General features: G+C 36.3%; 1 protein-coding gene across 1 annotated transcript; it reads right to left on the reverse strand.

Annotated features, from left to right (window-relative positions):
* Positions 1-2702: 2702 nt before the first annotated feature.
* On the reverse strand, positions 2703-15618 carry LOC107028585 (formin-like protein 14). The gene is made up of 18 exons (XM_015229705.1): positions 15363-15618; positions 15019-15122; positions 14213-14916; positions 13909-14130; positions 11923-13811; positions 11504-11627; positions 10427-10498; positions 8770-8868; positions 8053-8094; positions 7878-7958; positions 7739-7789; positions 7578-7659; positions 7387-7481; positions 4758-4829; positions 4550-4666; positions 3814-3882; positions 3649-3715; positions 2703-3269 (listed from the first exon to the last, which is right to left on the reverse strand). The coding sequence occupies exons 2-18, from the start codon at positions 15089-15091 to the stop codon at positions 3070-3072; spliced, it is 4059 nt and encodes a 1352-aa protein (XP_015085191.1). The 5' UTR covers positions 15092-15122; positions 15363-15618; the 3' UTR covers positions 2703-3069.
* Between the last annotated feature and the right edge of the window lie 487 nt (positions 15619-16105).

Below are 16105 nucleotides of genomic sequence, written 5' to 3' on the forward strand. Positions count from 1 at the left end.
CGTTTTCCTATATCAGTCAATACACATTTTTTAGAAAAAAGTATAAAGATTATTAATAATATTGTTTTATGTTTAAAAATTAAAAGGAGTATATACTCCTTAAAATGAGTATAAAGTGTGAGGTCCATCCCCATGTACCAAACTTTGAATAACTTTGTGCCAATTTCAAAGTTTGGTAGAGTTGGTAATCTATAAAGAAGAAAAACTTGTTTTGTGCCAATTTCAAAGTTTGGTAGAGTTGGTAAGCTATGAAGAAGAAAAAAAATTGTTTTTCTTCTATAACACATTTGGAGGGTAGTGTATTTGTTCTCTATAAAAGGGAGGACAATTCTTCATTCTAAGTACACCAAAAAAGAATTACAAAAGGAGAGAAAGAAGAGTGAGGCATCACAGAGGAAAATAATCTGTGAGGAAAAATAGAGAGTGTGAGCGATATTGTAGTGAGGTGGAAAAATCAAAAGAGTGTTATTTCTTTTGAATGTGTAGTGGTCTTTGGAGTTTTACTCAGACACACAAGTGTAAAATCCTTACTATAGTGATATTCGTTGCTCCTCTCGGGTCGTGGTTTTTCCCTTATTTAGGAGGGTTTCCACGTAAAATCTTGGTGTCATTATTTCTCTTTTATTCTCGTTGATTAACCTTATTGTTGTGTTCCGCATTTGTTGCCTTTATTACTGCAAATATTATTTCTGTTACGGATTTATTCCCAACATAAAGAATCTATGAGATTTTTTATCCAAATACTTTTTCTCTAGATAGAATAAATGAAATAATAAGTTCTAAATTTAATCAATAAAAACATAAAGTTGCAGAATATAAAAATATTTAGTAATACCGTTTTTTCTCTTCAACGCTTCCACTTCTTTCGTTATTAGGAATATTTATTTACAAATATGAAATCACACCATGATTTTATTTTCATACAAGTAGTAAATCATTTATAAAATTTAAAAAAACACATTAAATATAATGCATGCTAATTTGTCTAGATTTAATTATGAGAAAAAACTAATTACATGAATTATTCAATTGTCTTATCCAATAACTTAGAGTGTTCACTACATGATAATCAACTTGTTATAACAAACATAATCTTTAAAAGAAGATTTGTACATCAGACATGTAAATGAAAATTTTTGTTTTCTTTTTTATTGTCATTATTCAAGAAAAAGTAGTCAATTTACCTTCCTTCAACCGAAAAATTGAATGTAACAAACAATGAACTAAGTAAAAATATGCAACATTGAAATAAAAAATAATACTTACCAAACAATAAATAAATGTCCATGACGCCTTTAACCTTCTTGAAAAATGCTTCGAATGCACTGAAATGCTTAAATTCTAATTCAGATACTTTATTCTCCAAGAATTTACCGTCAATAAATTAACTAAACAACATAAATATTCTTTCTCACACAAGTAGGTTTGTTTTACCTCATGAATGTTGAGCAGACTTTTTGTCCAAATGAAAAACTCTCTAGAATTATTTATCACCTATTGCGTTAAAAACATAAATTTTTGATGAAAATAATGAAACAAAACATGTAATATTAGTTCTATCTATATACATATATGTCTAAAATTTATTGATCAAAAGAAACATGAAAAAATTGAAGAAGAATTTTGTGAGATGAATCAATTCACATGCTATTGTCATGAGAAGACATCAAAATGATGTATTTTGTTGGAAAGATCATGTATATAATTTTATCAATGGAACTCTTCAAATTCTTTAACTTAAAATTAAATAAGAGATGTTTTGAAATGTTTGAACTTCATTTGTTTGAATGACTATTTATCTTTCATTATATCTTTATTACTTTAAAGTTTATTATCTAATTATTTATTAAAAATACTTTTACATTTTAAAAAATAGAAAAAATATTTAAGTGAAGGACAAAATGGTAATTCAACTTTGAGGTTAGGAGCTTCCCACTTATCATAATATATGATATATGATATGATGATATGATGATGATGATATAGAGCAGAAAGATATGTATTTGTATTTTAATATCCCATCTCTCTTTTCTTTATACAAACACAACCACAAATCATACATTTAGTTTTTATTTTTGTAAAAAAAAATAAAAAATAATTAGGGAATCTATAATAACTTTACGAGAAAGAAGTGTAAAAAATAAATTTGACCATCAAATAATAAAATTGAATTAAAAAAAAACATGTGAGAAGATCAAATATATCCCTTCATTGATTTTTTAAAAAGAAAAAGAAAAAAGAAAATGGTATTTGTAAGTCATTTGTTTAACCAAAATAAAGACATATATCAAACCCTTTTTCCCAAAATAAAATAAAATTATTTACAAGTTTTAATGGGAGAGTTGGTCAAAATGAGCTTCTATTATATCCTGTTGTGTCCTTCTATTAAAGCTCTCCTCTTGTTGTTTGTTTTGTGGAGTCCCAATTTTGGCGTGGCCAATTCCATGATGCCAAATTGGTAACAAATACTTGAAAGAGTGATGACTCAAGAGAGATGGTGAAGAAAGTAGACATAGTTCAACGAATTGATGGGAGGTTCATAAGCTTAAGATATCCATATTCCAAAACAATATTATCCATAGTTCAATGAAGTCATTTATTCAAATTCCATAAGCAAATATTAATGTGGAAAAGTTCTATTCATTTCCAAATTGAACAAAAGAAGCAAACAATAGATAAGGTCTCCAACATGGAGATAATAATTGAGAGTAAAAACTTCTATTGCTATTAACTAGAATCTGCAATTTAAAAAAAAAATTACATAGATACAATATGGAACTTCAATATGTACAACTTGGAAACCCTTTCAATGCTTGAGGTCTCAGTTTTTACCACATTCAGATACAAAAATGTAGTGACAATGGCAATTGTGCGCGATTCTTAAATGGCAAAAAAATAATGCCAACTTAACTATGGAAATTATGTACAGATATAACTAACTATAAAACTTAAATCGTACAGTGGCATATCAACAGAGCCTTCCAAGGCTCTGCTGCTATCATCAAAAAAAGTTTTTGACTGATTCTGGCAGTTCATCGAGTAGTATAAGCTTCGGACGATTTGAACTGATCACACAGCATGTAACTGATTTAAAAAATTCAGTTTTACTCTATCAGAGTCACCAACTCCTTTCTTCCCAGAAGAACTAGCAGCCACTTGTTCCTTCAAAGCTTCCTTCTCCAGTTTCTTCTTTTCAGCATCAGCTGCTTGTTCATTCTCATCGCGTGATTTTTTAAACATCTTCATGAACACCACCAAAATTTGTGTCACTGCATCCAGAAAGTAAGGAAATGAAAACTGACAAAGTTTGTCACAAACATTGTCCGGTTAAAGAGTTGGTTGGTGAGGAAAAATCTGTTGGAGCAATTTTCACACCGGTTAAAACAAGATCTCAAGGACAAATGCAATTCGAGAAATCTAGCCGATGGCTATATGCACTCAACAAAAGCTACAAAGGCCATAAATGTTGCATCCCATAATCTTCACATAAAGACAGACAACTAAAAAGATTGCATCACTGATAAACGCTACTGGAATAGCTATATTACCAAGACTGTTTGTTAAACAGCCAAACGACTGTAGTTTTTTCTTTTCCAGATGACTGATAAGTGATAATACAGCAAGAAATATAACGTATGTATCTCTAACCTTGCTCAAAGGGGCATCGAGCTGGATCTTCGCCAAAATACAGGGATAGGGAGTCTGCACTCCTTCCCTGCAGATTTACAAGATAGAAAAACAATCAATAAACTTGGCATGGCTTATACATCCAGGAGGCTTTAAAATATGGCATAACGGATGCAAGTAACTCACCACTTCAATATAAAGAGTAGTGAGAGACTTGACTTCAGCCTCAGCAGTATCAAGGAAATTCTTTAACACCTGAGAAGGAATGCACGAGTCACAAACCGCATATTTCAGATGTTTAACAAAATTATGTGTACACCAAATCAGAGACATCGCAATCAAGTTTGACTGCATCACCAGACTCCACTCTAAAACCATGTCCAACACAAACCAAATTGGGAGTTTTCCCAGCGCAAGCCTTTTTCACTTGACCTTGTTAAGAACACAAATGTCATCCATTGGGGACACCTATCACTCTTCTAAAACAGTGGTACACTGCTTCCTTTGTTTTCTCAAACTATCTAGAATAAAGCTTTTTGATAGTAAATAGGGATCCTTGTAATGTATAATGAAGGAAAGCTGGGGAAAGAGGAATCTGCACAATGCCATTCATTTCATATCTGGCGTAAGAAAATCTCGAGAATTTGATAATACATTTAGGGGTCGTTTGGTAGAGCGTATTAAGAAAAATAATGGATGCATTAACCTTGTTTATTGCTAGTACCATGTTTGGTACTCTTTTCTAAACTATGTACAACTAGTGCTTGCATTAGTTATACACTCTTATCGTTTATTAAAGTAGATTATCATATGACCTTCAATTTTCAAAATTTAAAACTAAAAAGAAACATTATCTTGGAAGTACAAGTAACTCATTTGGTATGTAGGAATAATTTCACATGTTACCATTCTCTTTTCTCACCTTCTGAAATCCTGAAGATATTGTACCATCATTGTCGGATGCAGTAAGTTCTTGTTCAACTTTCTCAAGACCTTTACTCACTGCTTGCATTTCTTCAGCCAAAGACTTCAGTTGAATCTAACCATATAATATGAAGTAAACAAACATTTCAGTTCACCATAATACCAGTAGTACTGCAAAGGAAGACCATAATAAATAGCAAGGGTACCTTAGAAGCAGCTTCCAAGTGAAGAAGATCCTTGTCAAAATCAAGCAACTCTGGCATTTTCTCAGCAAGGAGCTGACAAAAAAACGAATTTACACATTTGGCATCACATTGGGAAGTGCAAACATATATATGCCGAAGAGTAAAGACTAAGGCTGGGCTGGTCAAGCCAGCTATAGTTTATAACTTAAGGCTATCAACTAAAGTTCACTGATAGTTGGGCAAAAGAACAGCATAAGCATAGAATACTGAAAGTAGAAAATATATACAAAAACATTTAGTTCTCTACAGAACTCAACCTTCTACAATACAGGAACCTCATGGGTGCACCAAAAAGCAATAAGGGACAAGAGGCTATTCCTTAACTGTGCAAATTACACTACACTTTCAAAAGCTCTCCTAATTCTCACTCTCCACAAAACCCACACAAGTGCAAGAGCATACCTTCCACGCCTTGTGTCTCCTCCTTCATCTTCCGCCATTTCAGTTGAGCAACATTACTTATACAGTGACGGGCATCACCCAAATGTACCAAACGAACACCACATTTCCCACCATAACCGAGAAGTTATCGCACAATCTAGAAGACGATTCGCGTCTTCACCCGACCCCTTACACATAAAACACCGCCCAACATAAGTAGTTCTCCTCTTCATTCTTTTATCATCCATCAAGATCACCCCTCTTGTTCCTAACCAAGTGAAAAAACCTACCTTTCTCAGAACCTTAGGGATCCATATCAAAATATATGGAAGGCTATCTTTCTTATCATTGATCAAAAATTTGTCCAAAGAAAAGGACTTTAGCAAATTTATCCTTAGGCGGCCAAATGGAACTTAGATTACAATGAAACCTTAACAAAGACAAGATTACAATGAAACCTTAACAAAGACAAGGACCAGACAATAGAGTCTAGCTAAAAAGAATCTGGGCTTGCTTTTTCAATTCAAATCCGTGAGCGAGGATTCCTCTTTCTCTTCTCCACAAAAATTTGAAGTGGTTTATAACTTACGGAGTATCCGATAATCTCTCGCAGTCTTGTATAAGCCTGTGAGATGAAAAAACTTGAACATTTCCAGGAGTCAATCGATTTGCACCAGTCGACCAGTGAGAGCGATAACTTAAAGATATAAACATCATATAACCTTCCTTTTAGCCTATTCCCACTTGAGCGTACTTCACAGCTGATACGCTCATAATACTTGACGCCCCGAAATAATGAACAGGGATAGATATGGAGATACAATTTAAGAAAATGAACCTTAGGCACTTCAATATAAGAGAAGAGAGAAGTAGAACAAAATAAAGAAAAATGCAACTGGAAAAATGTTGAAAATAAAGTGAACGATATAAGATGGATTAGTTTTCAGATTTTCATCTTTAAGGGCTGCTGACTCTCAAAAATCCGCTACACCGCCTTGCCGCCGCCTTCTTGTTTGAGTGCTCAACAGAAGCACCTATACGCACTTGGACTTTCCTTTGGGTGATCTAATAGATTTTTTGTGTATTTTATTTCCAATTGTTTCATTTGTCAAGATACTCTAAGCTTGAAATTTTTAATTTCTATTTAGATAGTCTTGTATGCCTAATTTCATGTTTGATCTTCTATTTCATTTTAGAGTATTGGAGTTGATACTGGATCTAGCTATCACCGACCTACTGTCGTACTAGCGTCAAGTGCAGCACTTAGCCAATAATCCCCAATGATAGGGGCTACACTTAGACAAAGTATGAATCAAGAAGTTTTAAGCGTTAGATGCATGTGTGGCATTTAGCTATGTTTAACCTCTTTTGCTGGAGTAATCTCTCCTTTGTAAATGATATGGATCAATCAACCCACCAATAGTTCTAGTAATTCCTGAACTACTAAGTGTACTACCAAGCATTCTAAAGCCTCATGCATCTTCCTTGATTGTGTAGAACCATGCCATACTTATGTGGTGAGCCTTGCTTGTGCACTATGGTTCCCACTTGTGCTTCACCACGCCTCGTGCATGCTACATCATCAGACCATGCTCCTGTGCTAACACTATCACCATACCAGCCATGCCTCCATGAAACAGTTCCTAATTTTCTTCGCGTTACTACTAAGACAACGAATCATTTGACCTTGAAATTCCTTGCCTCCTCTCTGTTAGCCTGGTCCATGGCTTTGTTGCGCTTGCGCATCATGCCACACTTATGTTTGTGAACCGTGCTTGTACACTATGGCTTCCACTAGTGCTTCTTCACCATGCCTCATGCACGCTTCATCTTCGTAGCATCCTCTTGTGCCAAAACAACCACGCCTACCAGCCATGCGTAACATGGAACTATTCCCCAATTTCTTTAACTTTCTAATTAAAACTTAAACAAAGAATCATTTGGCTTTTGAGTGTTGAAACCTTGAAAGCGCTCGCCTCCTCTAAAGTAGCCCCCTTCATGGTTTTAGATGGGTTATGATATAGACCTCAAATACACTTGGCACTTTTTCAATTCAATCATGAGCTACTCAACAATCATTATTGAGCCAAAACTAATCTGATTCAACTTACGCTTAAGTCACCTTCAACTCTTCCCAATTCAGAGCTAATTGATCAATACGAGTACATAAAGGTAAAAACAGAAAGGCATCATAATGCAGTAACTCTACCTTGCACAGATAATGCATCAAGGTCATTTTGTTGTTTCTCGCACGAGTGTCAGAAAGCTTAAGAAGACTGTCCAACTTGAACCCTACAGCAGATCCTGTAACGTAATTACAAAACAAAGATGTTAGTCCCGACGACTCCACCCAACAACTGATTGTTTTCTTATAGAGATATAGATCTTAGAAAACTGTACCTCGTGCTGTACCCTGATTCAGAGCATTTCCCAATGTTAGAATGGTCTGCATTATCTGACGTAATTTGGCAGATTCTTTCACCTAATTGACCAGGAAATTCAGTTAGAGCCTAGTTAAATCAGAATGTGCCAAATCAAACTTCATAAGGTATTAAAAATACCTCTCTAGTAGCATCATTAATTGTACTCAGGTTACTTCTCAAGTCCTTCACCTGAACAATTCAACATATTATAGTCAACAGAAAAATTAATGGCAGAATCCATAGACATTAGATCACTAAGAAGTACAAGAGCAAATACCTGATTAGAGAAAGTGATAGTAAATGAAAACACTCGTAACTTGGACTCAACTCGTGGGACCTTCATCAGCTCCAGGAAAAACTGAAACGGGTATTACTAATCCGGTTAATTACTTATAACTTAAAGGATAGGAAAACTTGTACTTCCCCACATATATGGTCAAAATGGAGAAGACCTGCTCACACTTTCCAAGCATCGCCTTGTCCCCATTATAGTTCTGGAAAATAGAACAATAAACAGTAAGATCAAATTGTGAAATCAAGAATAACAATTAAATATCAAATGGCAAGTATAGACTGTCAAGAAACTAACACAACTAAGTTCACAAAGAGAGGGGGAAATCAAGCAGAAACAAGTATGGATCTACATACACAAAAGACTAAGATATATGCCTATGTTTATACACATCCACACCCACCGGGAAAGGAAGTTCCCAGAAATAGGTATCTGCATGATTAGACATTGAAACAGACACATGAGCATGCACGCACAGCATAGATGCAAGTACATACTGTATAAGCATGAAACCGCCAAATGGGTCATTGAATTATGGGCATCAACCTGCACAGCTACTTGCAACAAATGGCACATCAACAAAATTATAGGCTCCTGCTGTTCCTATGACTCACTTAACTATTCTAACGTTAAGTACAATTGCAGAATGTGAAGGTTTTGACTCTTGTTTCCAAATACTATGGGCAAAAAACATCAACATGGAGTATTTTCTCTAAACGAGAAAAGTTAAAAGAAGAATCAAAGCAAACTTCAGAACATACCTCTAATATTACTTGTGAAATCAAAATAAATGACTAGACACACATTATAAGCATATTATTGTAACTTAAACTTTGCCATGATAGGCAAGCACAGTAGGATGAGAAAGAGATTATACCCTCAGTGTCTCCATTTCTTCTTTTGTTGGGCAAAATTTTATCAGATTTTCAACCTGATCAATGTCCAGAGCTGATGAATCCAAAGCCAAAATAGCATTCTGTAAGACATGCATACAAATATAATTTGTCAGAAATCCGCGGTAAATTTTCCTGTGTAAACAGAAATTTTATTTGCATTTGCATAATACTGGCCGCGAGTATTCATATAGCGGACCCCAACTTGTTTGGAACTGAGGCGCAACTGTTGTTATAATATTAGTAAAAAGAAATCCATGGCAAATATTTCATTCATTTCAATGTACCTCCATTAAAACTCAAAATAAGGAAAAAAGAACTTCCAAAGAAACCATGCATGAGCATCCTAAAGAAATGCTCGTCAGTCATTACACTTATTGAACACATGCATGAATCAGCATATTGATACTGTGCATTATGAAACATGATTTTGACCAAAGGCCAAAGGATAGAATATTTTATACAATTTGTATCATGATTCCTTTGAATTTCAAAGGAAAAATATCCATAAGAGTTCAATTTTGAACTCTTCAACTTCGGTGAAATTACATGATCTTTTCAACACAATAAAATTATCAAAAATATAAAACATAAGAAAGTCTTTTGGATAAATAGTTCTACAGCTAGCTCTTTTTTTCTACTTCCATAGAAAGCTCATTTTCTCCTTGTACAAAATAAAGGTTTCTTTATCCATTTCATTGAACTCCGGCTAAAAAATATTTCTAATAACGATAGTGTCTGATCCTACTTGTGCATGTATCTTGACTAATTTATAGGGTACTTGACACCTCCTATCAACATAGGTACGGGGAACTATGCCCTCCAAAATGCAATCAGATGAGGAAAACCACCAAGTCTTAGTTTTGGTCGCTACTAGAAAAACCACTTGGCCACACTCTAAAGTGCTCATTGAACTCCACCAATATGAGAAAAGCATAACTAACTTGAAACTGAATTACAAGGAGAACTGTTATAGGTTAATGGCTAACATAAAAATAGTCAAACTACCAAACTCCTCTGAGTATGACATAAATGTTATGTGTAGTTAACCGATCTATACGTTCTTCATTCCATTGTTGAGAAAAAATATAGATAGTTAATCAATATATTGTACTTCTATTAAGCAGAAACGAAGATACTTCAATTTAGAGTTCAGTACATAATATAATCTTTTTGATCTAATAAAAAGATTATAGCATGTAGAGTTCAATACATACAAGATACAACAATCTTTTCCTTTTTTTTGTTGTTGAGAATGGACTTTTAGTCAAACCCATTAAGCTGATTCAATAATTTTGCATATCTATTTGATTCATCAGATACATACTTCTATAGTTTTAGCAAATGTACAAAGGGATTAAAAAAAACTAAAATACTAAATTGTAATCTTTTGGAAAAGATTCGTTAATTTTAATGGCTGTTTAGTTTGTGTTACTTTTTAAATTATTAGCAGCTCATTTTCCAAATATCTGATTGTCCTAAAGCCCAAGTAAAGATCACATAATCTAATAGTTTCATCTGATAAACAATAAAAGAATATTATTAAAAGACCCACCTGTTGGCTAGAAGACATAAATTAGTGCAATAGATAAAAGTATCGAAGCTAATAGTAGAAACAAGAAAGACACAAAAAGAACTCACAAGCATATCAGGCAGGGGAATCTTGATTTTTGTAAGCATGATTTCACAATTGTATGCCCTGCGCAAATCAATCTGGCAAAAGCATATGTTAAGAAATCATCCCGGTCTTTTAACATTAGACCAAAATGTAACACTTCCAGTCTTTCACTATAAATAATGGGAGTTCTGTAAAATAAACCTCCAATACCTCAGGAAGAAAAAGAAGCCAACACCAATAGACTGTTCACCAACTATTCCATAGTGATCTCATATTATACAGTGAAAGCTTTGAAAACTATCAGTTTCTTTCTATAGAAGTTTTCTATCTCTTTCCCAATTTAGCACTAACAGATAAATTAAGAAGCAAGTGAACTGCAATTCATTCATGGTCAATGGCCATCCCCATGGGACACAGTGCCCATCATGAGCACAGCCTCCGCAACTCTTTCATTAGATCTAGACATGTATCGCAGCCTAATAGAATTACTCTGTTGCATGAATTTACATCTCAAAGTATTAACACAACTTTTAAGAATTTTTCAAAGGCAACGATTATTTTTTTATATGATTGACTCCATCCACTAAACCCTCTGCCTAAGAGGCCCAAGAGTGGTTTCCCCCTTTATCCCTTCGTTAATCAAACCCCCAACCTTATGGTTGGAGATGAAGGACCTTACCCTAGGATATCACTCCAGTCAAAGATAATTATCTCAACTTTCATGAAACAGAAATGGTGTTACCTACAGGATGGAGAAAGGAGGACTTTTCCACCCAAAGTTTATGTAATCATCCACATCCGGGCTGAAAAAACACAAGTTCTTCTCTATAAGGGCATGATTGTTTCGAAACGTCACCTATGTTAAACCCATTTAAGCCTTTCTATCCACTTCTTTTCTTCCACCTTGTTAGCCACAAGATACCACAAAAAAAGCTCTTTAAAACCTATCAAATATTTAATTGTTTTGTTAAACTAGTAAAGGAAGGAGATACACTCATCCTACAACACTCACTTTACTACATGAAAGACTTGCTAGATAATGCCTACTGGAGAATAACAGTTGTAGAGACTGGAAACAAGATAAAGCATATATAACTTGCCAATTGCACTTTTTCTGGTTTGTTGATTTTTGAACCACGTCGACCTCCGCCTTTGCTAGTGCCATCAGTAGCTGAAGCCACTGAAAACAAATTCTCAAGCTCCGTAATATCAATTTCAGGTGCTCTGTCATGTACATTAATAAAATCTTATCAGAACTACCCATAACAGACAGATAACAAATAAAAATTGCAGTACCCAACACAAACTAGGTTAAGCTCAAAGTGCTCAGAACTACTATATCTGCAATCTATTAAGCATTAGAAATTGAAACCATGAGAATGATAGTGCTTATGACAACCTGTTAAGGAGTTCCACGAGACACGAGAAATAGCGAACAAATTAGCTCTGACTATTAAATTGAAATGACACAGAAAGTTCTCATTGTAATTTTTCATCCCCAGAAATAAAATCTTCATACCTGGAAGTATTTTCCTTGTTTTGTGTATCAGCCCATAAACTCCCTTGCATAGCCCGTGTAACTTTCGACCAATGTAAGGGCTTCAATGAAGCTTTTTTTGGAGGAATTGAAGTGCCTCCTGTACCTCGCCCTTTCCCTAGAGCAGTTGAACCTACAGAGGCTCTTACACGTCCGGTAGATGGAGGTGGTGGCGCTGGCACACTAAGGCCCTTTCCACCAGGCGGGGGAGGTGGAGTGGGTGTCAAACCCCGCCTAGGGGGTGGTGGAGCATTAGGAGCCTTTGGTGCTGGTGGAGGTGCTGGTGGAGTGGAACCTTGCCTAGGAACTCCCAAAGGAGGTGGAGGAGGTGCAGGTGGCCTTGTAGAATTGTTTGACGGTGGAGGTGGTGGCGGTGGAGGTGCCAACGGAGTAGGCCTATTTGATGAAGAAGGCGGAGGTAGAGGCGGTGGTGGTGGAGGTGCCAACGGAGTTGGCCTATTTGACGTAGAGGATGGAGGTGGAGGCGGTGGCGGTGGAGGTGCCAACGGAGTTGGCCTATTTGACGTAGAGGATGGAGGTGGAGGTGGAGGTGGTGGAGGTGGAGGTGCCAACGAAGTTGGCCTTTTTGACGTAGAAGACGGAGGTGGAGGCGGTGGCGGTGGAGGTGCCAACAGAGTTGGCCTATTTGAAGTAGAGGACGGAGGTGGAGGTGGAGGTGGAGGTGGAGGGCCTTTGGAAAGGGCTGAAGGGGTAAGCGGGGGAGGTGGGGGAGGCGGGGAAGTTACACAAAGCAAGGGTGAACACTTAGATGACATGAAAGGGGGAGGGGGAGGGGGTGGAGCTGGAGCTGATAAATTACAGTTAGATGGACCCCGAGGAGGAGGAGGAGGAGGTGGAGGTGGAGGCGGAGGCAAGGCACTTCTAGAAGTAGAAAATGTAGGGACAGGAGGTGGATGTGGAGGAGCAGAAGAGCATAAAAAGCTCTTATTAGGAAGTGGTGGAGGTGGTGGAGGTGGCGGAGGTCCTCTAGAAAAGCTATCAGGGGAAGTTGAAGAAGTAGGTTGTATTGGCGGTGAATGTTCTCTATGGCTACCAATTGAAGGTGGTGGTGGTGGTGGAGGTGGAGGTGGAGGTGATCTATTAGAACTTGCAAGTGGTGGAAGCGGAGGAGTACGTGGGACAGAAGAAGGGACACCAATTATAGGAGGAGGTGGAGGTGGTGGAGGAGGTGGAGGAGGTAATGAGACCTCCTTGCTAGGAGAACCAAACAGAGAGGGTGGTGAAGGGGGAGATGGAGCTGATGATTGAGTAACTTTTATACTAGAAATCACAGAGGCAGGTGACGGAGGTGGTGAAGGTAGCGGAGAAGAAGAGGAAGTCCTTGTATCGCAAATTTGAACTCCCTTTAAACGTTCAGGAGAAATGGCAGTATCCAATTGACAGTTACTTTCAGAAAGAGACTGAACAGGACCAAGATCTGACTTTGAAAGCTTCATTTGACCCTCAGAAATCTTGGGATCAGAAGTTCCATCAGAAGCTGAATCCTGTTCATCTAAAAAGTTGACATCTGTTGTATTAGCATAACTAATACTACTAGCTTTCTCTGAGTCCAGAAAATCCAAACTGTCGGCAATGCTCGATGCATTATTTTCTTCTTCAGAATCAAATGGGGATGAATACCCACTCATCCTACTTTGCAAAATTGACAAATCTTTCATATCATTCAGCACCGATAGCTGTTTAAACAACCACAAAGCAGCATCATCACCAGTATCAACCCAATCAGCACCACTAAAAAGTTCTTGTACCCTTGAAAAGGCTTCAATAGGAAGTCCACCAGTCTCCTCACCATTGAGAGCTGCAGTGGGAGCTTTTAGTGGAGATATGCTCTCAACATCACCAAATAAAACCTACAAAGCAGAAAGTACAAGTTAGAGGAGAAATATGACGAGCAAAGGTGATCCAATAAAACAAAACTAATCAGACAGTTTGTAAGAAAGTATTCACCTCAGCTCGAAAGCCTTTTGGATAGCGTGCCTTTGAATCCCATAGAATATCCAGGTTATCGCAGTTTAACATCAAAATGTTAGAGCGAATAAAAGCAGTGTTAAACACAATACGGAACATCATGACTTCCCTTTCAGGATCCAGGTCTAAGTGGACACACTCCAAAACTACATCTCCTTGCACCAAACACTGAATATCAATCTTGATGACATCACTGTCCTTCTGCAAAACAATAACAATCATGTTGCCACACAGAAGAATTGAAGAAGACAACAAACAAGATGCAGTGATAGCAATTTTTCACCTGGCGATAATGTCGAAGGCCTCTACCTTTCTTCGGCATGGAGTACAACATATGAGTTGACAATCCATCCTTGCTGAGAAGGTTCCTTCCAAAAATGCGCACAATTGGCCTACACCCTTTTTGATTGTCAAATCTTGGAATGGCACGAAGAATGAGGCAATCCAGAGAAAGAGCTTGTTCAGGAGGAGGCCACTCGGGAGATATATTTCTTCTTGATATATATTGCAGGTAACGAAGCTGAGAAGGGAATGGGTTCAAAGGTGACAACAATTGCGATAAACCTTTAGGTGCCTCACGATAAACCATCTCGAGAGTTTTTCTCTCTCCGCTTTGTAACTTTCTGAAAACCAAGAAACTGGCCAAAATGAAGGCTAGAAGGGGCCAACCACCTCTCTCACAGTGTAACAAAATTACATTGTTATGATTTTGAAGAGAGAGCCAACTCTCACAGATACATAGAAAATGATGTATCAATGACAATGGCAGTACAGGACAGCCCTCATATTGCCTTGGGTAATCCATTACAGTCACATCATACTCGCATAAAATCTCAGCAAACTGGCTCCTTTTCTCGCCTTCTCTGAAATTGAAAGCAAGAAAGGAGGAATCTGGAAATTCTTCATGTAGTTCATTTATGATTTCGTGCAAGTAAAGCTGATAAATTCCCTCATGCAGTACTTCAGTCGAAAAACAAGAATCAAAAACTGCAGATATTCAACATAAGATAAAAAGATGTTGAGAAAACTACAATGCACTTCCAATGTACAATAAAAAACACATTATAAAGTCAAAGCTAGTTCCTTTACCATATACTCTATCATCAAGTTCCAGCAACCCATCTGGGGGCCTTCTATAGAAAAATCTACTCAACAGCGACATAATACTGAGCCAATATATCACCTAAATTTACCTGACATCAAAGAAATTCAAACCCATTTTCATTCATTTGGTGTCAACAATATCAAAAGGGTCAGAGAATCAGCTCGTACAAATTCAAGAAAATGTGAAATTCATAAGAAGAACTCAAAATTAATCTCAAATTCAGAATACCCACAAAGCTAAAAAGGGATTGAACTATATTTCAAGCGAAAAGATTGGAACTTGACACCAAATAAACTACAACTAAGACTGAAAAACACATAAAACTCACATAGAAAATATATGCATAAAACACCAAAAAAGGAAATCTTTGAACTGAAGCAAACCGACAGAAGCCGTTGAGGAAGGATTCGAGATGTGAGGTGAAGAACCGACAGTGTTGCCAGTAAAGTTTTCACCTGCGCTTTCCGATTTTAGTATGAATTTTTTTTTTTTTTTCTGATTACGGATTTGAACTCTTTGGAGTTCAAAATTTTGGGAACGGAAAAAAAGGGGGCTGATTTTTTTTTTTTAACATATGGTTGTTTTCAATTTTTGAAATTACAGAACCAACCCAATACTTGTATGGACAACTTTTAGTTGTGTTTTATTTTCGAAAACTCTAGGAGGAATATCGTTCGAAAATAATTTTTATTTTCTACTCATAATTAGGGATAAGATTATAGTGTGAAGTATTCAATAATGATAATGTTATATTTGATTGATCATTACTGATTTGAATAATAATAAAAATATATATAAATTAATATGAGCTTGCGGTAATACTTAACTTTACTTTCGTTATAATACGAGTTTAATGAGTAGAATTTAACTTTCTTAAAACAATTGAGTGTGATGGCTTAATGGTCAAGATGAATATGTTGTACTAGATGATCATTTCTTTGAATCCCTATTTAAATCAGCTATCCAACATGCACTTTTGAGCTTTCTATGGTGCGCTAATACTTGTATGTCAGCTTTTTTAAAGATATATATGAATTAATATGTGTATCATGATTTATTCTGAAGTTAACA

This window comes from Solanum pennellii, chromosome 8, assembly GCF_001406875.1.
Source record: "Solanum pennellii chromosome 8, SPENNV200".
NCBI lineage: Eukaryota > Viridiplantae > Streptophyta > Magnoliopsida > Solanales > Solanaceae > Solanum > Solanum pennellii.

Excerpts from the sequence above, each read along its gene's own strand:
- LOC107028585 (XM_015229705.1), bottom strand. The coding sequence starts at position 15,091 with ATGTCGCTGTTGAGTAGATTTTTCTATAGAAGGCCCCCAGATGGGTTG. Across the intron at positions 13,812-13,908 it reads CAAAAGGCTTTCGAGCTGAG|GTTTTATTTGGTGATGTTGA; the intron begins GTGAATACTTTC and ends TCTGCTTTGTAG. Across the intron at positions 4,667-4,757 it reads ACTTGGAAGCTGCTTCTAAG|ATTCAACTGAAGTCTTTGGC; the intron begins GTACCCTTGCTA and ends TTATATGGTTAG.